This window comes from Aspergillus fumigatus, chromosome 2 (genome assembly GCF_000002655.1).
Source record: "Aspergillus fumigatus Af293 chromosome 2, whole genome shotgun sequence".
NCBI classification, from domain to species: domain Eukaryota; kingdom Fungi; phylum Ascomycota; class Eurotiomycetes; order Eurotiales; family Aspergillaceae; genus Aspergillus; species Aspergillus fumigatus.
Window position 1 is genome coordinate 4,559,578 of NC_007195.1, and position 22,294 is coordinate 4,581,871.

Genomic DNA, 22,294 nt, shown 5'->3' on the forward strand with positions numbered 1-22,294 from the left:
TGTCGGACTCATACAAAATAGGTGCAGTTGAGCACGTGCCCAGCAGAACATCAGTCAGCGCCTCAAATAGCGAAGATGGATCCTTCCTTGTGTGGACCAAGCATCTCCAGTGAATCCCTTCATTTAAGTCTCCTATAGATTCATCTCTTTTGCTCAACTCTGTTGGACGTGACCGGTGCCTCGGATCTCACTAGGTACTTAGCTCAACTTTCTCGCTCTCCTCTCGTCTGTCGACTCCACCAGATCTTAACTCCCCTCCTCAACTGTCGCCCGCCATCACCCCGCCATGCCACCTTACTCCGGAGTACAGAAGCAACTGATCTCTCAGTTTGTGAACTTCACAGAGGCCAAGGATGCAGTAGCAGCAAAGGTGTGTTCTGCAGAAATCATTCTAGCTTATCATCGAAACCCTTGCCAAAGTTGTCACTTTTTGAGTTCAGATCACGTGAAGTTGTACATTGTCCATTGCTGCTAACCATCGTGGGCTCTACAGTTCCTAAAAGCACATAGGTGGAATGTAGAGGAAGCTATTGATGCGTAAGTATTTGAAATTGTTCTTTTCCTTTGATTCTTTTGTAAAAATTCCTGTTATGGGTTCGTTCTCTTCTTCATGCTTGACGGCTGCATGAGCTTCACCGAATCTAGAGCGGTATCTGTTGCCTGGGCCCAAATGTGTGGTACATGAGAGGTGTTAGTGCTCCTTTGGAACAGGATCAGTTATGGGACACCGCTCTTTGTGCATCGCGTCCTGCAGCTTGTTTCCGAGTATCTACAGGATGGGTACACGTGCACTCAACTGCACATCTAGAGACATCAAACTCAACGACGCCATACCCGATGCACACCATACTGGATGAATGCTGAATTGCATTTCATATTTACTGGATGGGACGTTCTGTGGTGATTCGGCAAGCAGTGGGAAGTGTATGTGTGTTGCTGGTGCCTTTCCTCTTCTCCGATACGTACATAGTATCTTCCTGCTCTGGCTAGCCCTATCAGTTCTGCGTTGCAGCCATTTGGATGGAAATGATCAAAAACGCCCTGTTGGTAATCTCAGAATGGCATGCATTATACGCAGGTATCCGCACTACCCTGCGCTGTCAAAGCCAAGGCCCTATCATCGAGCGACAAACTCTACCTGAGTGAAGCAGCTGCTTTCGCCGTGAACGTCGAGCTTCCGAAAGACTTGATGCGCGTCAGATGGACTGAGCTTTGAGTCGGCCGACAATCTCTAGTTATCTGTGGTTTTCTTCAAATGTGCTCGTTGGAACAGATTGTTTCGACGGATCTTGACTCTGTTTTATCCGCTATTGCCATTTTGATTGAATCTTGAAATTTTGTCTCCGAGCGAAGACTAATTGAATTGCCAGTTACTTCCAGAGCCCACAAAGCAACGGGGAAAGCACTTCTGCCCTCAATAAGATTTTCGACTCGTATCGAGGTATTTCCTTGTTGAAGGTCCCAACCCCGGCTCTCACCGTGCGATTTGCTAATTGAAGCTTAGATGCACCCGAAGAGAACCCTGACGGTATTGGTATTGAAGGTGCCATGAGGTTCCTTGGGGATATCCAAGTGCAGCTAGACGAGGTGGCATGCTTGGGAATCGCAGAGCTTCTCAAATCGCCGTCCATGGGTGAGTTCACGAGAGAAGGCTTTGTAAATGGCTGGAGAGGCGTTGGGTCAGTGAGCAGTCAATCTTAGTTGATTCCGTCCTTGCACCTGTATTCAACTAACATGGCGTTATAGATGTGATAATCAACAAAAGATGATTGCTCATGCTGCGGACATTCGAGCTCGTATCCCAGCTGAACCAGACCTCTTCCGCCGCGTTTATCGCTACACATTTCCTCTCTGTCGTATGCAAGGCCAGCGGAATCTGCAGTTTGATATTGCTGTGGAACAGTGGCGATTGTTCTTTACGCCAGAGCACGGTGGCATTCAGTGGAACACGCCTACGACTCCCTGGTTGGACTGGTGGATTGAATATCTCGAAGAGCGCGGAAAGCGACCCGTCAACAAGGATCTATGGGAGCAGGTTGAAGTGTTCCTGCGCAAGACCCTCGAGGATGAGAACTTTGGTTGGTGGAGTGCTGATGCCGCTTGGCCGGGGACCCTGGATGAGTTTGTGGGTTGGGTGCAGGCGAAACGGGGCAAGTCTGCGGAGGAAATGGAGGTGGAGTGATCACTGACAAAGAATGATGGAGTGCATTAATCAGTCTTATTAGGCATGGCCTGATCACCCTCCTCATCAAGGTTGTGTGCCATCCTTTACTACTCCGTGAAAGTAGTGTAAATGAGCAATCCAACTTCTCTAGCGTCGACAAGATCCCTCACTATGTTGCTATAGGACTGCTGATCTATCATTCAGTAAGGGACAAGTTCAAAATCGAGCTGAAGTCCAAATAGCCAGACAAAATTATAGATAGTTAAAAGCCCGAAGGCATCATAAAAACTCAGACAATATTTAGAAAGAACCATTCGTCGTAACAGATAAAAAGAAAAGGCATATCTTCATCTCGACATCATGGGAATCACTGGGTCGAAGAGAGATGTCACATGAGACATGTTCAAGAAATAAATTAGCATGCATCACATGCATGCAAAGCAGTCCGCCAGCCGGAAGCCCAATATCTAAGAATTCTAAGGGTTCCCAAATCTTGGTCCTACTTTATCTCGCGACATGGGATCGCCTGGCGAATCATTAGATATATTCGCATTATTTACCGGTAGTCGCCGCCCTTCTCGTACTCGCTGCCGGGGCCACGGCGTTCGGCGTAACGCTGCTGCATATTAGCGGGGCTCTACTTAGTACGAGAAGTTGACTGTACCTTTCTCAGAGCCTCCAGGCGCTTCTTCTTGGTGTGAGTGTTGACGTAGGTTCCGATGAAGAATCCGATAATGTTGAAGAAAGGCACCCAGGTGTGTTCGGGAAGGAACTTCTGGGCGAAAGCGAGCGCCAGAGGCGACGTGATCCAGCTGACCTTCATCACGGGCATGAAGCCGGCCTTAACGGTTGCGCGGACCTGGTGCAAGGTGCGCGCGCCGGCGATGATAGCCATCGACATGAGGTACACTGCATTTTGAATGGGAGAGACCTGCAATGCGAGTGGAGTTAGCATTTGCCGCGCTGAGTGACATGCACTAGCCGTCTGCCGAGTGCATATGACATGTATGACAGAAACCTACGATCAGGTTGCTGGCGAGGATCTGGAGGATCTTAGCCTTCAAGCTGGTGCGACCAGCAAAGACTTTCTGGAGGATGCCGACGAGCAAGTGGCCCAGAGGCGCACTGATGAACATGCCGTACAGGGTCATCTTGGGCACCCGAGCGCTGAAGTAATGCCCATGTTTGCTGACATCGTTCGCAATCCAAGAAGCCAGGACTTCTTGGAGGCCGGAAAGAAGACCGGATGTCAACATCTTCGTGCGCAGGGGATTCGACTGCAGCTGACGCAGGTAGAGCTGTGCCATGTTCAAACGCCCGGTCAGCCATCGTTCCGCGCAGTACTCTTCCTTGTTGATCAGCAGCAGGTTGAACATACAGCGAGGTAGCCTGTCTGAGCATTTCCACCCGTCAACCGCTCCCCGACCTTATGCGCCAATTCCTTGGTATCCGCTCGGATTGACCTGGTGGCCTCTTCCTGAAACTTGACCGACATGGTTGCTGGTGTTTATTTGAACTTGCGGGATCGGTAGACAGATCGGGTAATGGAGGCGATAAGAATAGCCGATAGCTATGCGCAGTGGGAAAAATGGTTAGTCACAGAGACTCAGCCTTGAGAACGACGACAATTGGTAATTGACGGAACCAGAAAATATGAGGGCGAGGTGTTAAGGAGGTCGCTAGGTTGGATAGGATAGAAAGGAAAATCGTGGGGTTGGTCAAGAGGACGGTTAAAGAAAGCTAAGGGGCCAGCCGCCGTTTGTTTATGTGAAGAGGAGGCTGGAGAGAGACAAGAGAGAGACGGTAATTGATTGCACCCAGGGAGCTTACCGAGGCAGCCTGGTCCAGACCAAGGACCCAACAACAACAACAACTAAGATATAGCAAGAAAGGAGAACAGAGGGACCAAAATGTCTTACTTGCAGCAGCTCCGGAGAGTTATGTGCATGCAATTGATCTAGTTATAGACAGACAGGATGCAATGGGGCCAAAACGCCGTTCCTGAGATGGAGAATGATAAATAATATCGGTTATTAGTTGCGTGAAGGTGGAGGGGGAGACGCATCTCCGATCTCTGAGAACAGCTTCTTATTCGGCCACGCGGTCGGCAGATGGCGGGTGAATCCTTACAGGCCAGGCAACTTCGGGCACCTCCGACATCTGGGGAGCTTTTCGATAGAGCGTTCTGGGGCCTTTTTGGCTGGAAATATGTTTGTTTGGTTCTGCTAGAGGTGTCCATCAGTCTGTGATGTTGTTTAGATAAAGGTATCAGTCTTTCAGTGTGCATAACACTGTTGCCCTCACATATCACTCTGCAAGGCAGGTCTTGTTATACACAAAGTAGAATAAAGAGTAGTTACGGTGAGAGATAAAGATGGAAAAACACTATAGAGTAAAGTCAAAGCCATACTAGAAGGAGAGTCTAGCCATCAAGCTGCTTCTTAGGATGAGTTAGTGAACCATGGCCCTGCCTGTATGCTGCATAACAACAGGACCTCAACCAGAATAACCATCAACTATGATAATATATGAACCAGGTCAATCCCTCCAAATCCTCATAATTTCCTAGAGCTTTGAGATAATATGCTTAACCTTCACTTATCTATCTGGCACAGTAGAAGTAATTTAATACGGAGGAAATCACCTACGATGAACTGACTCACTGCAATCAACATCACCATGGCATCGTCGCCGAGAACACCCCATTCACATTTTCCCTTAAAGCGACAGAGCACACAGCACATTTTCAGCTGTTATGCCTGCTCCTATTACCCAACTTCTTTCTTCATAGCCTACATGTCACGCATATGCAAAGCCATGGCGGACAATGGAGAGGGAAGCTCGAGACCTCCTATATGGCACAGCAGAGTTCCCGAAGCGCAGCCTCCTCGAATTCCATTTCCTTACATCAACCCGCCTCCAGAGCCTCGGCCTGAAGACGTCCTGCCTGATATTTTTGAGCAACGGCCGGACATATACCCAGGAAGTGCATGGCGAGGATGGCGTCTTCGAGCACCTTTTGGCCTGAAACACAACCTTCCGCAGTATGAGATGAACAAACAGTGTACCCATGGCATTATGGTTCGCCGGTTTGTGGACGATCGTATACTTTGTCCCAACTGCGCTCGCCAGCCCCTTCTTGGATGGTTGCTCCTCTGCGTCGAAGATCTCGATCAACCAAACGGTCCGGGGCTGTCACGAGGAATTTCCAGAGCCATGATAAACGGTCACTACACTTTCAGAGAGAGAACGATCGTCAGGCAACAGAGGGCAATCGTGTTGCAGCATATGGAGCAAGAGTATGGGTTGGCAGCAGCTCCATTCTCACACATCGAAGTCATCCAGGGAATCGAACCGGGCGACGAGGTCGATGATAACGGCAACGATGGACTGCCCACAGAGAGAATGGAGGGTATCCGCCAGGAGAATCAGGTAGAATCAATGCCTTGTCTGGAACAACCTTCCAGGCAGCCGCGTCCACCTTGCCGATTCTGGTGCTGCTACCATTGTATGGATCATATCCCGGAGCGTGCCTCCATCCATCTTGACGGCTTCTTCAAAAATCCATGTACTGCGATCACCCTTCCATGGGAGCTCAGCAACAAAAGGGTTTCGGACGCTAGGGTTGTCCGCAACTTGGACAATCATTACAAGCAGAGGGAGCATTTCTTTGGGTTGCCAACTCCTCCTTATACATTATCCGAAAGCATGAGTCTCGCAATAATGCAGCCCCGGCTTATGCGCCTTTGCGCAATTGCATCACGGACTGATCTGCGTAGTCTTTGCGATCCGTTGAAAGTAAAAGAATATTCAAGCGCAGGTCTTATTCCCGGGGTCAGTGACAGTGACAGTGGATCAGCACATTCCTTTTTGAGCGGCGGCTCGAGAGGCATCTTGATAGCTTATGCTAAAGAGAACGCTGTTGAGCCTGCTGAAGTACGGAGCACTCATGAGCGTGAAAGTGACCTTGATGTCGAAGTGGGCGATGACGATTATGGTTTGGAATCGCTATTTCGCAGTACGACTTTGGACATTTGCGACCTCAACTGATCACGTCAGACAACAGCCAACCAGCTCACTGAGAGAAACGGTCTGATGCGAGCCTGTGACCAAATCTGTTGGGTAAGTGAATCTAACAGGCCTTGAGGATGCTGTTGAAGTTGTTCCTAAGTACCCCAGGACCTGTCTGTTAATCTTATTCATTGGTATCATTGTCATCATTCATCTTTGGCCAATAAAATCGCAATGCAAGGATTACTTGGGAAGAACTCTAGTTTCCTCAACATTCGAGTCAAGCCAGAGCTAGGGAGACCTGTGGAGATATCACTTGTAGTCAGTTTAGTAGCTCCGCACATCACGGACCGACCTCTGCAGATCGAATGCAAATTGAATTAAGGGAATTCCTAATGCACCGTGGACTTGTGATTTTGGTTCTGTTGAAGTTGGACGTCTTCGATTTATCGCACGCTACCAAGAGCCCAGCTGGCTGGGCGCTCCGAATTCCGAGCCTCGGCTCCAGCGCCGTGAGCATTGATCCTCATCAGATGCTCCATGTTACCGATCTCCTTAAATCTCAGAACTCAACGACGCGACTTTCTCCACAACTTTTTTTCAAGTATAGTCAGACAGTTAGACACCACCATGACAGACTCAGAAAAGACCCTCGTTTCGTCAGAGCCCCCTGTGGCACCTGAAATTGAAGCGCCCACTGTGGGGAAGCCCGTCAGCCCGGCGGGGCCTCCACCGCCGTCCTCTTCGGCGAGCAATGATACTCAACGCAAGCTACTGAAAGCTCTCAAGGCAACAGACTACAATATTGAACGTCTAGACCGGTAAGTCAATGCCCTCTGCTGTTGTCAAAGCGATGCGACGCATACGTGGCTAACAACGATTACGCTCCGTAGACTCCTATCCACAGCTTATGGTCAAGAAAGAGTCTTCGCAGCTACCGGATATCTCACTCATGCATTGCATCATCTCATTACTTCTGCACCATGGATCGCTGTACAAACGCGTCTGGGCCTTCTCGCCCGGTTGAAAAACCGTACGAAGTCTACACGCAATACCACCGCCCCGTCCTCATCGCCGCAATCCCGGCTCCTCGCCCTTTCCTCTCTCATGTCTGAGACCCGTTATACCATCCGGCTCTTGGGTCTGGTTCCCCTCTGGACATGGGGATCTGCTACTCTGAAGTCACCACCTTCAGATCCCATTATTCGCAACTTGACACTCGCCCAGGTGGCTGTGAACATGGTATACCAATTTCTCGAGAACGTGGGCTACCTGGCATCCAAAGGTGTCATCTCGAAGAAGTGGATCGATCGATGGGGAGGCATCAACAAGTGGTATCTGTGGAGTATCCGGGCCTGGTTCGGCCATATTATCTTCCAGTTCTTCGTGCTGTGGAGGCAGGTTGTCTTGCGGAGGAGGAAGATTGCAAGTAACCCGGCCGAGGCGCAGACAAAGGAGGGCCAGGAGGAACTGAGGGCAGAGATTCGTGCCTGGAAGAAGGCTCTGGTGAACAACGTTTGCTGGGCTCCGTTGTGTCTTCACTGGTGTTTTGAAAACGGTGTTGGCATCCCAGATAGCTTGTCTGGTGTGATCAGTTTCATGGCTGGCGCTTGGGGATTCTACGATCTTTGGGCTGCGACTGCCAAGTCATGATCACAATTCGGTAATTCACTCGTGTATAATTCTGCTCTGTCTTCTTTGAGTATATAGAGAGGTAGATATCATGCATACAACTCTGTAACTTTTCTATTTTGTCCAGTCTCAGGGGCTGTTGTTGCGATGATGAAGGCATGTCAGCACCAGGCCTGGTTCACTGCCAAAAACAATTGTTCCTATATTGATGCCTCAGGCACACAAGCAACGTTTGCGGCTGTCTCCCGGGGTGGCACACCCATGCATGAAGCTTAGCATCTGTGAAGCATTGTCATCTCAAAGGGAGCATGAAGACTGATAAGGACACGTAGTTACGCAGCATGGATTTCAAAGCAAATCTCCGTCCCTCTGGTGGTTGGATACTACCATCTTCCATTCGCTTCTTCCTTTGGGCGGTGGCGGCATCTGTGGCTGATGAAACCTGAAGCGGCTTAAGTCATCAGTCCAACAGGCACCGAACCTATCGTCACCTCTTTAACTGGAACTATTGCTGCCAACCTCCGAACCTCACATCCATCTCTGTTACATCCACCTACCACCTATCTTCACTTCCCTTCGTCCCTCAGACACCTCATCTCGTCTGTCGGACTCTACAACTCTCTCGTCGTTGTATTCGATTTTCCTTTCTTGCTTTTTTTTTTTTGCCTCCTTGGCAGTTGAGCTCATCCGAGCGGCATCCTCGATACCTGCAGATTGTCTACGTTGCTTCAAGAGCTTGATCACACAACCACTGTATCTCAGTAATCGTCAAAATGAGCGCAGAACCAGACCACGCTCATGATAAGAAGAGGGTGCACCTCCAGTACGTTCTTGGTTTCTCGGTTTTTCGTCTTACAGGGTCCTCATGCTAACGAACCAACAGCGACGCCTCGGGCGCCGAGAAGAAAGAGGTAAAGTTCTAGTGGCGTCGACAAGCGGTCAACATTAGTGCTGACTCTTTAAAACGCAGGAGCTCGATACCTCTACAGCCATCCTCAAGAAGAAGAAGAAGCCCAACTCGTTGATGTAAGCTCACCACACGCTGATGGCTATTAAGTGGCGGGAATGGAAACTGACTTAATTTGCCTAGTGTGACCGATGCCGTCAACGATGACAACTCAGTCATTGCCCTTTCCAACAATACCATGGAGACGCTTCAGCTATTCCGTGGTGACACAGTGTTGGTGAAGGGCAAGAAACGGAAGGATACCGTTTTGATTGTGCTTGCTGATGATGACCTGGATGATGGAAGCGCCCGCATCAACCGTGTTGTGAGGCACAATCTGCGTGTCAAGCACGGTGACATCATCACCGTTCACCCTTGCCCAGATATCAAATATGTAGGCTTGCCTTTATGTATCCTCTCAAATGAAAATGGAAAACTAACCCTTCATCTCTCTGCAGGCCAAGCGGATTGCCGTCCTTCCCATTGCAGACACCGTAGAGGGTCTGACTGGATCCCTTTTCGACGTCTACCTCGCCCCATACTTCCGTGAAGCCTACAGACCCGTGAAACAGGGTGATTTGTTCACAGTACGTGGAGGTATGAGACAGGTGGAGTTTAAGGTTGTTGAGGTCGATCCCCCAGAGTATGGTATTGTCGCACAAGATACCATCATCCACTGCGAGGGCGAGCCCATCCAGCGGGAGGATGAGGAGGGCAACCTGAACGAGGTCGGTTATGACGATATCGGTGGTTGCAGAAAGCAGATGGCACAGATCCGTGAATTGGTCGAGTTGCCTCTGCGTCATCCTCAGCTGTTCAAGTCCATCGGTATCAAGCCACCCCGTGGTATTCTGATGTACGGTCCCCCTGGTACCGGTAAGACACTGATGGCTCGTGCCGTGGCGAACGAGACTGGTGCCTTCTTCTTCCTGATCAATGGTCCCGAAATCATGTCCAAGATGGCCGGTGAATCCGAGTCGAATTTGCGCAAGGCGTTCGAGGAGGCTGAGAAAAACTCTCCCGCCATTATCTTCATTGACGAAATCGACTCCATCGCGCCTAAGCGTGAGAAGACCAACGGAGAGGTCGAGCGCCGTGTCGTCTCTCAACTCCTGACTCTGATGGACGGCATGAAGGCTCGTTCCAACGTCGTCGTCATGGCTGCTACTAACCGCCCCAACTCCATCGACCCTGCCCTTCGTCGTTTCGGCCGTTTCGACCGTGAAGTGGATATCGGTATCCCAGACCCCACTGGCCGTCTCGAGATCCTGTCCATTCACACCAAGAACATGAAACTTGCTGAGGACGTCGATCTGGAGACCATTGCGGCCGAGACTCACGGCTATGTCGGTTCCGATCTTGCCTCTCTCTGCTCTGAGGCCGCTATGCAGCAGATTCGTGAGAAGATGGATCTGATCGATCTTGACGAGGACACTATCGACGCAGAGGTGCTTGACTCCCTTGGTGTTACAATGGAGAACTTCCGTTACGCCCTCGGCGTTTCCAACCCCTCTGCTCTTCGCGAGGTTGCTGTTGTCGAGGTTCCCAATGTCCGTTGGGAGGATATTGGTGGTCTGGAGGAGGTCAAGCGCGAGCTCATCGAGAGCGTCCAATACCCTGTGGATCACCCCGAAAAGTTCCAGAAGTTCGGCCTTTCGCCATCCCGTGGTGTTCTGTTCTATGGTCCTCCTGGTACTGGTAAGACCATGCTTGCCAAGGCCGTGGCGAACGAGTGTGCTGCCAACTTCATCTCAGTCAAGGGACCTGAGCTTCTGAGCATGTGGTTCGGTGAGTCTGAGAGCAACATCCGGGACATTTTCGACAAGGCCCGTGCTGCTGCGCCTTGCGTCGTTTTCCTTGACGAGTTGGATTCGATCGCCAAGTCCCGTGGTGGCTCCGTCGGTGACGCTGGTGGTGCATCTGACCGTGTGGTCAACCAGCTTCTTACTGGTAGGTTTGACAAAACCCTGCGATATCTAAATACCTGTGACTAACGAATGCTCTAGAAATGGACGGCATGACGTCGAAGAAGAATGTGTTCGTCATCGGTGCTACCAACAGACCTGAGCAGCTTGATGCTGCCCTGGTTCGTCCTGGTCGTCTCGATACCCTGGTCTACGTACCTCTGCCCGATCAGGCTTCTCGTGAGAGCATTCTCAGGGCTCAGCTCCGCAAAACCCCTGTCGCCCCCGACGTTGATATCCCCTTCATTGCCAGCAAGACTCATGGATTCTCTGGTGCCGATCTTGGATTTGTCACCCAGCGCGCCGTCAAGCTGGCCATCAAGGAATCCATTGCCGCTGAAATTGAGCGCCAGAAGCAGCGTGAGGCTGCTGGAGAGGATATCAAGATGGATGATGAGGGCGAGGAGGAGGACCCGGTGCCCCAGCTCACCCGTGCTCACTTCGAGGAGGCTATGAAGTCGGCTCGCCGCTCCGTCAGCGATGTGGAGATTCGCCGTTACGAGGCTTTCGCTCAGAGCCTGAAGAACTCCGGTGGCAGCAGCTTCTTCCGCTTCCCCTCTTCGGGTGAGATCCAAAATAACGACACGTTCGGTGATGCCGGCAATGATGACAGCCTCTACGACTAAATGGGTATTCTCTAATGAGCTTGGTCCGTTTCCATTTCACAGTCTCCTATCCTCTAGTAGCTAGATCTAGCCTCGGCCTATGACCCTGAGAATGTTGAACGGGATTCACCTGTTGACACGAATGCGTATCGATTGTTCACATTTTGCTTACTTCCTTATCATAAAGATTCTTTGAGCTTGTATCTCCCCATACGCCTCATGTATGGGCGGACGAGGGAACGATTCGTTTGAGCTTGAGCAATTCTCCTTTATAGCTTAGAACGTAAATGAGAAAGTTGGTTCTTAAAACCTTGTAAATGTTATCAAGTGACAAAATCCCATCCCTCTAGACTCCCAGAAAGTGCGACCGAAGAACCGTAAGCCATGACGAACGCCTTGCATGAGACAAAGAAGAGGTATCCCCAGAACAGGAAGCGAAGAAAGTGACATGAAGCAGCACTCAAAGTAGGACAGAAAACCTTGAAGCAACGCTTCATTTGATTTGTTTCCCGGTCTTGGGCTTCTCCGTCTTCTTGGTTGGACTTGTATCACCATTCTTTACCGACGGCTCCCCGGCCTTGGAGATCTTGGATTTCTCCTTCTCCCCCTCGGCCTCTAAGCTACCCTTGCTCTCCGACACCTGCTCGCTCGGATGCAGGGCGTTCAGATCCGGATCATCCTCTATTACAATCACCTCCCGCAAGACCTCCTTGATGGCCCGCACCCCCTGCTCCACCACCGCCTTGGGAATCCGCACGTCCACCTCGTCTAGCTCGGCCCAGTCATCCTCGCTATTGTTGCTGCCATTGCCATTGCCGTTCCCGTTCTGCGCCGCAGCGGCCGGCGGCTTTATCCCCGCGGCGGAGGCGACCACCGCCTCGACGACCTCGTCGAAGCGCTCGCAGCGGCCGGCGCGGAGGAGCTCAAGGGAGAGTTTGCGGATCTTTTCGGTCCAGCCGAGGCGTTGGAGGGAGGAGAGGAGCGTTGCGTGGAGGTCTTCGAGGGCGGTAGTTGAGGCGAGGTGTGTTAGGAGGTCGCTTTCGAGGGTTTCGGGCGTGAGCGTGTTGGGCGAGGAGGGGGCGGAGGTGTTGGACGGTGGTGGGGAAGTTGTGGACGGCATTTCTTCCTTTCTGTGTCTCTCTTCTTCTGAGTGTTTGGTTCCGAGGCGAGCTTTTCTGCTGCTGCTGTGGTTGGATTGTGGGAAGGCTGTCGGAGTGGAGGAGGCGGCAGATGGTATCTAGGTTATTTGATGGTAGGGAAGTTTTAGGGTGAGGCGAGGATGTGATTGACGATGATGGTCGTTCGGTTACTACGTAGTATGGTGGATTTGCTTTCGATCCGTCCGACTGAGGGAGAGGGGTCCCTGCCCTTCCTTCTTTGCTGCGGACGGAGTTGTATGCCGCTGTGCTGGCGCTGGCGCTGTGGTGGGGAGGTGGTGATGCGACGCTATTCCCGCGGCGGGTACAGAGGAGCTTGCTGCAGGATTGAATCGCGCTTTTCTGTCACGGCGTCTTTCAGTATCGAACGGAGGTTATGGGACTGTTGCGATTGGTGCCTTGTCAGGTCGGCCTCTTACCGTGAGTTCGTAGAGTGTGTGTCGGCGGGCACCGAGAATTGATGACGCCGATACCTCAATTCCGAAATTTGCCTGCGGGTAGGGAGGTGAGATGGGGACAAACTCGGACAGACTTGGAGTATGATGGAAATGACAACTAAATATATCTATACGGAAAGAAGGTTCATGTTATTGAACAATTAACGCAAGCTTTATGGTGTTCATTGGAAGTGTAGGAGATTTCAGAGGACCTCGGTGTTGGAGGCCAATTCCGCCGCATTTTTTCCCCGGATCGTTGATTGATGAAACAAGTTCCACGACAATAGGTATAAAATTGACAATGTTTACTACTAGGATCATGGACCATTCTTGAAGTCTTGTTTCGCATTAGCATGTTTAGCATTATCAATCTTCAAATCCATGTGAGGTTTATCTGGTGTTTGAATTGCCACGGAAAATTGGGCCTCGTATTATCACGACCAGTGACTCTATCTTGATAAAGTGTACAGCTGAGCTCTGAGATAAGCATTGAAACAATGGCTCTCGAGCAACAGCGCACTGACACTTATACAGTCCAGAAGCTGTATGCATTATTCATTTGTCGTTGGCGCTTTGAACAAACCAAATCGCCAGAGTGGGTATCAGTCGCATTGACATATCTATTGACAATGTATCTACGGAGCATTGCACAAGTTATTGTTGTTGATCGAGTCAATAGGAAGATAAAAGTAAATCGATGACCATAATGGAGCCTCTTTGCTTTTATCAGGGAGATTGTCAATTTGTAGCAGACCTGATTCAATATTGAACAACTATATACATCATGTTGCATTTCGCTCCTGCCAGTTGACAGCCAAGGTACACTACATCATCATACAACATCTGCCATGGCTGACAAGAGTTGTCAATACCTTCATCCTAAGGAAGGAATCTACCGATTAAGCTGAAGAAGAATCGGACTGCTGACTAGGCGAAGTCGCGACCTGCTGATTCCGCACTAGATAACTACTCCCCAGAGCGCAGAGATGTTGAGGCCTGTCGACCAAAGACCAAGTCTAATCCTAAATTTATGAGCCATGCAGAACCTTGGTCTGTAGTCAATTAGCGCATGAAAGAGAGTCAATAGTCAGGAAAATTTTCAAATGACGAGGCATCACAGAATAGCCCGAAATAGAGATGCAATATTAGCACGATGGTGACGGAGCATTGAGACTTTAAGCCCAAAATGTACAGGTCCCCGGCACTATTGATTTTTGACAGCGCCTATCACGAATAACATTGATCATTATTGAAGATTTTATATTCTGTGGATACCATCAACTTCAGTAGACTTTTGCCCCTGCGTACTGATGGAGACTGGGCCTTGGATAGTTGGGGATGACTGAGACAAGAAGATAGGAGATGGACTTGTGCAATAATCATCGACGGTGTAACTTGACCACTAGTCCATCGAGGCCGTTGATAGCTTACTTGCCCCTTTTCCGAATGCATTGACTCGGAAGTACATGGTCAACGGTTAGGGTACTGGACAGACCTGAGTTGGAGAAGGGATAGGCTTAACGAGCAAACCACCTGGCAGGATACGGGGGAAGCTCATGGAATGTGAACATATTTGTACTTGGGACTTGGTAGTGAGACGACGATTAAATGAGTCATCCAGCAGCGAGCTTCATCGGCGAGCAGAGTAAGGTAGTGTCAACCAGCATTGTCATCGGTGCCACTTTGTTTGTTCCTCCGTCTTCACTCAGGAACAGCTTAATCAAGCAGCAAGGGGGTCCAGACCAGGATCACGTGCAATGGCCCAACTTTAGAAGCGCTGACCAGTGCCACTCCTTTTTCGGATTGGTCATTAATAAGGTAGGTACCTTGGCAAGGCAGAAAAAAGAGTTACTCCACGTCCCAGATCAACGTACTTCTATTAGGTAGATAGATTGTTCCTTTCGTCTTAGCTACATACTCGAGGAAAAGACTTTCATCACTCTCTATTTTTATTTATACCTCTTCCTTGAGATCCTTTTCTCTTGACCTTCTTCCTCACTTCTTGCTTGTGGAATAAATATCACTCTGTTAATTTACTGTTCTTCCCATTTGGGAGAAGATCCGCTGCTCCCCCCCGCTCTCTCTCTCCAACCACTACTGCCTTGGTGGCCTCAGGAACATCCATATTCTTCGGTCCCAGCCTCGACTATACCTCTCATCGTGACGAAACTCGCCATCTTGACATATTACTATTTTAAGAAAGACCTTACTTCAGTCGCTGGCCCTCACGAACCTGCTTCCCTTGCGTTCCGTCCCCGCATCTCGACGATTCCTCGCTGCCTCTAACCGCCATTGTTCCCCGTCCATGTGGCTTACCTGCTTGGCTCAGCTGCCCTCAACACTTGCATCACCCTCCGACCTCGCTTAATCGCAACTCTGGATGACCTCGACTGCGATCTTCTAAAGCAGACCAAATCCTGTCTCATAATCTATGCACCCCGTCTTCTCACTTTGCAGTCACTCTTTACAGTAGTGTTGCTGCAGAGCTGACTCTCTGGGCCGACGTCCACTCCATTCATCTTCGCTCCCGTGGACGTCATTGTCGGCTCCCTAGCCCCCTTCCATAGACATGTCTCTGCATACATCCTACCATGCGGACTCCGACGCGGATGATGAGTACGAACGGAGTGTGATTACCTCCCCTCATCTAGCGACCGATTCTGAGGCTTCTCCCTCCGACTCCGAATTCCCTTCAGCCGAACACACTCCTAGGACATTTGCAAATCCCGAGGAAGATCCTCGATCGCCGAAGACTATCATTACAGAGTGGACCGCTGAGGAGTGCGCAAACTGGCTTGCTGCCCTTGGTCTCCGTCAGTACTGCGCAACTTTTCTTGGTACGTTGGCCGCCTAACAGAAAGAAGAATTGAGGACCCATTAGACAGTTCTGAGCGCGGGGAAAGCTACTAACCTGCCTACTCCTTGTAGAGAACGAAATCGTCGGCGAAGCATTGATTGCGCTCAAACACGAGGAATTGAAAGAGATGGGCATCACCAGTGTTGGGCACCGATTGACCATTTTGAAGAGTGTATACGAGACTAAAGTCAAGCAAGACATTCCCCTCGACCCTGACCACTACATACCTCTTTGTAGGTACCCATTCCTTGCAGACGTGGGTATTCGTTCTAACTGTCTGCAGCGGCGGACCAAAGCATGAACGAAACGGCCACACAAGAGGACATTGCTCGTTTGATACAATCGATCCGGTTACGAGATGAAAAAATCGTCAGTGTCGAGTCGGAGTTGCGGCGCGTTGCAGAGGAGTATCGCCGGCTTCGCGAAGAGCTTCTTCCTGTCTTCAAAATGGCCAAGGATCGATCACAGCCACTCCCACCTCCATCATCAGCAGGCCCGGGAGCGGATGGCCACCACGAAGGCCAAACCCTTGTGTCGCCCTCTGGAAACACCTTGATTGAGCGCGCAGCGTCCGGAATCTCGCGGACTTTCTCCAAGCGTGTCTACACGGGGGGGTCCACACCGAAAAATAACTCGCCTACGCATATCCCTCCATCAATACACGAAGGACGACCGTACAACGACAACGGTGGACTGGACCCTTCTGCTGCCGCGAATTCGTCCCATCTTAGCGCCTTGAACGGCAAGCCACAGTTGTCACCGGGCATGCCATCGCCAACGTCTCCTGGCGCTCACTACGGTGCTCATCAGACGCTTGCATCACGTTCTTACACACAACCGAATTCGGGTCGCACAGGCTATGATCATCCCGAAGATACTCCGACAGCACAATCACGTCCCGATCGGTTGAATCCAACCCCCACACAAGCGTCACGCCCTGATGTTCCCACACGGTCTGATTCCCGAGCGGGTGCGGATCCACCTAGCGTCGAGATCTTCAAGTCATTCCGTGTTTCCATGGATGACCCTTGTCATAAAGTTCTTCCCGCCGCACTCAAAAAGTACAATATCAACGCCGATTGGAAGCAGTATGCATTGTACATTGTGTACGGTGATCAAGAACGATGCCTAGGACTGGAGGAGCGGCCGCTTATTCTTTTCAAGCAGCTCGAGAAGGAGGGGAGAAAACCGATGTTCATGCTACGAAAACAGCTGCATCCCATTGACAACGCTTACACCAGCGGGGGCTCTGCCCCCAATAGTGCAGGTTTCGAGGGCAGACAAGGCCAGATCAACCTACCTGGCGGCGTTTTGTGATGCCAACGTGCGCCTAGACCTGCTCGAGGAAGAAAATGAACCCAAAAAGCGAGTGTCGCGACATCCGAACTGTTGCTTGAGATACCCCCTTCGCCTGATACCCTCCTTGACGGCGATCACGCGTTTCTACTATCTTTTCTTCTGATTTTACAATATTCATCTCGTCTTCGGCACCCTTTGGGCTTGGCTTTGTTATATAAGCGGTGTTTGGTGTTGCAGGGAATCTGGAAAGGTAAAATAAGCAGAGGGCTGGTTTGGCATGGTTCAGCATTCTACTACACCACATATGCATCTTTGCCCCTTTTCTTCATGAGTTTTTAATTTCTTGCTCTTTTCGTCCAGCCTCTTTCTACATAATTACCATCATTTCTTGTTCACTATTCATTCTATTTTATCCTGTTTAGCCATGCTTATCTTCCCTCCGCAATGAATAATGGTTGCATGGAAATTGTTTCTCTTCCTCCAGAGTGGAACTTCTGAACGGAGGATAAGTCATAAATCTATCTGACTCGCCTGCCTGGACCGCCTCGGTTGCCTTGGCCTTGCGGTATTCAACAACTTCTCAGGATTAATTTGCTAAGAAGTCTTACCCCTACGGAGCAAAGCTCTAGATAAGCATGGCCTGTCCCACACTTACCTGCTTGATTCGATCTGCATTTAAAATATCTCTTTGAGCCAGAAGGCACCAAAGCAAGAAACAGTCTTTCGGCAAAAGTAGCACAGTGGATTAGAAACGTTATCAGGACATCGAGACCAACTCCATACTAAATGATACACGGCAGCTGTAGAGAAAAAGCGGCAAATTTGTCTCTACACAGTTGAGTCCCAAAGATGGCCGGCCACTTCAACTCCACCCAGTGGCCTTCACTTCCCCACCAGCCGTGATTTATTCGGAATTGGAGAGTGCGGTCTGATTGATGGATGGATGTCTCTCTTTTTACCTGGACTTCTCGCAATCATGTGATATGCAGGCTACCACTACTCTAGCTATTCTTGCATCTCCCATGTACATGAACCCACTTCTTAAGGGCGACCGTTGTGTCTCGCTTAGGGCCCTCCCTATATTGGCCACTCGTCTATAGTTCTGTTCTGCGGGTCCCCCGAAACAATAGTGAACCACCAGCCTGACTCGTTGCTTGGCTTCCTGATGAACTGTAGGGCTGACATGTTATCGCAGAGGATTGTTCCTGGGGCCAAGGGCTGTGCGGCGTGATCTTATGGTTGCCTTGTTCCAGCAACTTGCTAAACTATGCTATGATATTTTGAGACCTTGGATCACCACCGATTTGACCCTCCGTCCGCTGCGCCACACATTCCGCTGCCTGACGTGATATGATACATGCAGCAGTCTCACACCATTTAGAGTCCAGTAGTGGTCATTTTCCCAGGGATAATCGTTTTCAAATAAATGTAGATGGAGATGCAGATGGAAGATCATTCGCCCCAGTGAGGACTTGAGTTCAAGTCTCCGCACGCTGAAAGCGTTAGTTATCAATGCCTTTCAATGCTGTGCGGCTACACTGGTATGGATTGTCTTTCAGACGACAAGCCCAGAGACCAAGGCATGGTTTGGGTTGCGACTCGAGAGTGTTTGAAATGCTTCGCCCCACTGTGCTTCGGTTCGGCCAGAGCCGCTGGCCCCGCAGCCGCGCGAGGCTGAACCTTTAAAAACAGGGGATAAGCCACGTTCAGTGGGTATGGAGAATGGCATTGGCCGTTGCAAAGACAAGTGGGAGCCGGGGAGGAGAGGGGGGAAAGGGGGAAATTGCTCGAGTGTATTCAGGTACTGGACATGTGATACCGGGAGCTAACCCTTGCGTTATGTCTCCTGCGAGGACAGTTCTTGATCTCTGACTGTTCTCAATACAGCTGCCTGGGAAGTTGGTCATTCAGGGAATTAGCCGCGCTTGACGATGCGCTCAGCAGGCTGCTGTGTTTCATCCGACGGCAACACCGGCGGCGTAATGGTAGTGATTCGTGGATTCTGTGCTTGCGTATTCCAGGCACAGACAACTGGCATGGTGGCTTGTTCGGCCTCGTGCTCATGCGCCATCGATGCGCTACCAGCACGAAGCCCGGAGGTCCTCGTCCTCTTTATAGATCATTGACCACTCTCACTATCGGAAGGAAAAAGAAGGTGTTCTTCTCTAAATTCATGGAGTTCGAGCAACGACCATGGCCGGAGAAGAAAATCCGCTTGATGTAGAGCCGCCACGTACACCCATAAAGGGGCCCCCGCACCAACCCATGCTCAGTGGAACTCAATCACCTCCGGGCAGCGCTTCGAGCGTTGATGTCATTTCATCCCCTCCTTCGCCAGAGGATAATCCGTTCAGCCCCGCCCAGTCAACCGCCACCGATATCACGGATGACTATGGCTGGCAGACTCCAACCAAGGGCCAAGCATTGTCGACGGCAACAGATAAGGACTGCCTCGAGTCCTCCCAAAGCGAAGAAGAGGACGACTCCGCGGGTGACGATGCGGGTGACGATGATCGAGCAGGGCAGATCGCAACAGCCTTCAATGCTCCTTCGCCGACGAAGCCATTGGAACGGTCGAAGAAAGCAAAGAGCTTGAGACCCCGGATCAGCATCTCTTCTCTACGCTCAGAGGATGCCACCAAGTCGGTGTTAAGCAAGCGAAAGGAGAGTTCAACGTCTCCTGTCGATACTCGTGCATGGGTTCTCGAGCAGGGGAAGTTCTCCGAGGGATTAACATGGCCGTCCATACTGATTGGACAGAAGACACCGAAACGATCTCGCCATATCCTGCTCGAGTACTGGACATCCGAACAGGCGAGCAACATCAATACGGATTTTTCTGCAGAAGGGACATGGCTCCTGAGACCGGGAGCAGCTAGCGAGGTTGATGGAGCGAGGAAGTTCCATTTGGATTCAGTAGTATCCGGCACGCAAGATCAGAGTGCTGACCAACCTTCCTCCTCCAATTCCATCGTACCGACCATCACCTTTTCCCCTCCAGAGGATGACCGGATTGACTCGGCCCGGATTAAAGACGACGAAGATGACCCATGTAGCAAGGGCAGGTCATCAGAAGACGGCACAGTCAACGCTGTATTGACTGTCCTCTCGATTCACAAGGCTCCCCCTTCTAGCGAGGCCGGAAATAGCACTCTCAAGTCGCTTTGCTCTATTATACCGCTTGACATTCGGGAGCGTTTGAGAGAGGACGACCAACGCTGCCCAGCACAGACAGTGAAAGGCGTCCGATGCAAGGTTCGCCACCGAGCCAATGTCCCAATCATTATGCAATACCTAGACAGCTTGACGACCATCAAACCCAGTGAAGTGCTCCAATGCTTGAAGAATCTGAGTAAAGTTGCTTTATGTCCTTTGGCGCACCAACGTGTCGCCCGGAGAGAGTTAGACGCATGGAAAACAGACATCAACAAGCTCTGCGATATTCAGCAAGATCAAGAGCATGTTGCCTCGCATACTAATCATCGCCTTTTGGCCCTTGCCAACTGGATCAATACTCTAAGCGGTAGGGAGAGCTTCTCGGAAAGGGTTGAGGCAGCCTCCCCACCGACATCTCAAGAGAGTATTCCAAGCAATATTCCGCAGGTGTTTACATTGATCCAAAAATTTGCACCTTACGTTCCCAAGGCCTGTGCAGGTTTGTCTGTTTCGGAAGCCCTCGAGAAGCTTCTGCTCAAGCCCCTCATGAAGAGCGAGATTGAGAGGGTAGGAAGCGTATATGTCTACTGGCAACCAGGGAACTTTGGGCACCTCAAGATCGGCTTTTCAAACGACATTAGCAAGCGTGTAAAGGAATGGAGCGCCAAGTGCCGCAAGCCGATGGAAGTGTACTTTCCAAAACGGGGGAGTGACGAGGAGCATCTACAGGTCAGCCATGTCTGCCGCGTGGAGAAGCTAGTGCACACGGAGTTGAAGAACTACAGGCGGATTGAAGAAAAGTGTCCGGGATGTGGAGGGAATCACATTGAATGGTTTGAGGTATCACGCCAGCTTGCGATCGCCGTGGTGCGCAAGTGGACGGCTTGGATGCAGACATCTCCATATGAGGAGCGATCATGTGGAGGGAAGACCGAGTGGGTATTGAAAGAAGAGCAAAGGAGGAAATTAAAGGAGCTATCGCAACCCCTCCAGGAGATTGTAATTTCCCACCAGGGTATGGAGAAGAGAGGGAGGAAAGCCTCTCTGCATGCTCCACATCTATCAGTTTCTCATACAGGTAGGGCAAGATCTCCGCACAAGAGAAGTAAGTCAATGTAGCCCTGCCAGCAATTCAAATCTTGCATGATCCTATATCCAGTTATTTATGTAGCTGTTTGACTAGTTTGAATCCCTCATATATTGTTGTTTTTGTCGCCCTGAAACGGATAAGATTCCTAGTGTGCAAGCCATAATTTTTCCAGCAATCTTCTCCGTAGTTAACAAAGATCAGCGAGTAATTGTAAGCATATGAGATTTAGCTTGCTGTGCAGATAGTCTCCGCATAAGTGATCAACATCTGACACAGCTGGCAAGTATTCTGCCACTCATATTTGTCTCTCCATAGCCTCGACCATGGCTCATTGTTGGTATCACATTACCCGTTAAATGAAGCTTCGTCGGCCCCAATCGAGCATAGGGTGGGATGCAGCATCGGCCTCATGCACGCATATAAGCCGGCAGGCCCCATCGCCTGTAGGATATGGTCTGCTCTTTCCTATTAACACTGAAAGTCCACTTGAATTCCACGGAAGTGCTCACTCATCCTCGCAGTGCATTTACGCGATGCACCGGCGCGTCATTTTCGCCGTGGGTGACAATGAATTGGAAGATGGTGTGGACCGTCTAGCCATTGTCATTGAGCGTCAAATCTCCTATTTTGCAGACCTACCCGGATTAGATGGGTTCTTTAAATATCTCGGCGACAACCCTTGCGTACGCATTTTTGAGGTCACGAAACCCGCGCAGGCCTTTTACATTGTAGAAAGATGTGGACGAAAATGTTAAGTCTTATTTCTGCCATGACGAATTTCGATCCCGAAAAAAGAATCACTGCTCACGAGGCGTTAAATCATAAGTGGTTTGAAGGTATTTGAAACTTACACTCATTGGCCCCATAACATAGATCAGATGTATACAGTGGGTCATTCTCATGGAATTACCAATTTGCACGGAATGGTTTGTTACTTAGCTGCATTATTCACTGCAAGCACAGATAATAATAATGC

General features: G+C 50.3%; 8 protein-coding genes across 8 annotated transcripts; 6 read left to right on the forward strand and 2 right to left on the reverse strand.

The window, feature by feature from the left end:
• Positions 1-1,548: 1,548 nt before the first annotated feature.
• AFUA_2G17070 (DCN1-like protein) lies at positions 1,549-2,182 on the forward strand (the record flags this gene model as incomplete). The annotated part of the gene is made up of 2 exons (XM_750948.1): positions 1,549-1,679; positions 1,747-2,182. The coding sequence occupies 2 exons, from the start codon at positions 1,549-1,551 to the stop codon at positions 2,180-2,182; spliced, it is 567 nt and encodes a 188-aa protein (XP_756041.1).
• Positions 2,183-2,300: 118 nt separating this feature from the next.
• On the reverse strand, positions 2,301-4,424 carry SspA (Mpv17/PMP22 family protein). Its single transcript, XM_750949.2, has 5 exons — positions 3,995-4,424; positions 3,543-3,734; positions 3,187-3,462; positions 2,829-3,095; positions 2,301-2,780 (listed from the first exon to the last, which is right to left on the reverse strand). Exons 2-5 carry the CDS (start codon positions 3,657-3,659, stop codon positions 2,721-2,723), a joined length of 720 nt encoding a protein of 239 aa, XP_756042.2. The 5' UTR covers positions 3,660-3,734; positions 3,995-4,424; the 3' UTR covers positions 2,301-2,720.
• A 419-nt stretch (positions 4,425-4,843) lies between these two features.
• On the forward strand, positions 4,844-6,214 carry AFUA_2G17090 (uncharacterized protein; the record flags this gene model as incomplete). The annotated part of the gene is made up of 1 exon (XM_750950.1): positions 4,844-6,214. One exon carries the CDS (start codon positions 4,844-4,846, stop codon positions 6,212-6,214), a length of 1,371 nt encoding a protein of 456 aa, XP_756043.1.
• Positions 6,215-6,805: 591 nt separating this feature from the next.
• AFUA_2G17100 (uncharacterized protein) lies at positions 6,806-7,828 on the forward strand (the record flags this gene model as incomplete). The annotated part of the gene is made up of 2 exons (XM_750951.1): positions 6,806-6,996; positions 7,069-7,828. 2 exons carry the CDS (start codon positions 6,806-6,808, stop codon positions 7,826-7,828), a joined length of 951 nt encoding a protein of 316 aa, XP_756044.1.
• Positions 7,829-8,580: 752 nt separating this feature from the next.
• On the forward strand, positions 8,581-11,343 carry cdc48 (AAA family ATPase CDC48; the record flags this gene model as incomplete). The annotated part of the gene is made up of 6 exons (XM_750952.1): positions 8,581-8,630; positions 8,691-8,718; positions 8,778-8,833; positions 8,898-9,147; positions 9,212-10,703; positions 10,760-11,343. 6 exons carry the CDS (start codon positions 8,581-8,583, stop codon positions 11,341-11,343), a joined length of 2,460 nt encoding a protein of 819 aa, XP_756045.1.
• A 472-nt stretch (positions 11,344-11,815) lies between these two features.
• On the reverse strand, positions 11,816-13,299 carry AFUA_2G17120 (uncharacterized protein; the record flags this gene model as incomplete). Its single annotated transcript, XM_077804245.1, has 4 exons — positions 11,816-12,559; positions 12,711-12,821; positions 12,899-13,044; positions 13,242-13,299. 4 exons carry the CDS (start codon positions 13,297-13,299, stop codon positions 11,816-11,818), a joined length of 1,059 nt encoding a protein of 352 aa, XP_077660405.1.
• Positions 13,300-14,740: 1,441 nt separating this feature from the next.
• AFUA_2G17130 (adaptor protein STE50) lies at positions 14,741-17,656 on the forward strand. The gene is made up of 3 exons (XM_750954.2): positions 14,741-15,753; positions 15,845-16,006; positions 16,057-17,656. Exons 1-3 carry the CDS (start codon positions 15,486-15,488, stop codon positions 17,088-17,090), a joined length of 1,464 nt encoding a protein of 487 aa, XP_756047.1. The 5' UTR covers positions 14,741-15,485; the 3' UTR covers positions 17,091-17,656.
• Positions 17,657-18,771: 1,115 nt separating this feature from the next.
• On the forward strand, positions 18,772-21,388 carry AFUA_2G17140 (GIY-YIG nuclease family protein). Its single transcript, XM_750955.2, has one exon. It carries the CDS (start codon positions 19,266-19,268, stop codon positions 21,345-21,347), a length of 2,082 nt encoding a protein of 693 aa, XP_756048.1. The 5' UTR covers positions 18,772-19,265; the 3' UTR covers positions 21,348-21,388.
• Positions 21,389-22,294: the final 906 nt, after the last annotated feature.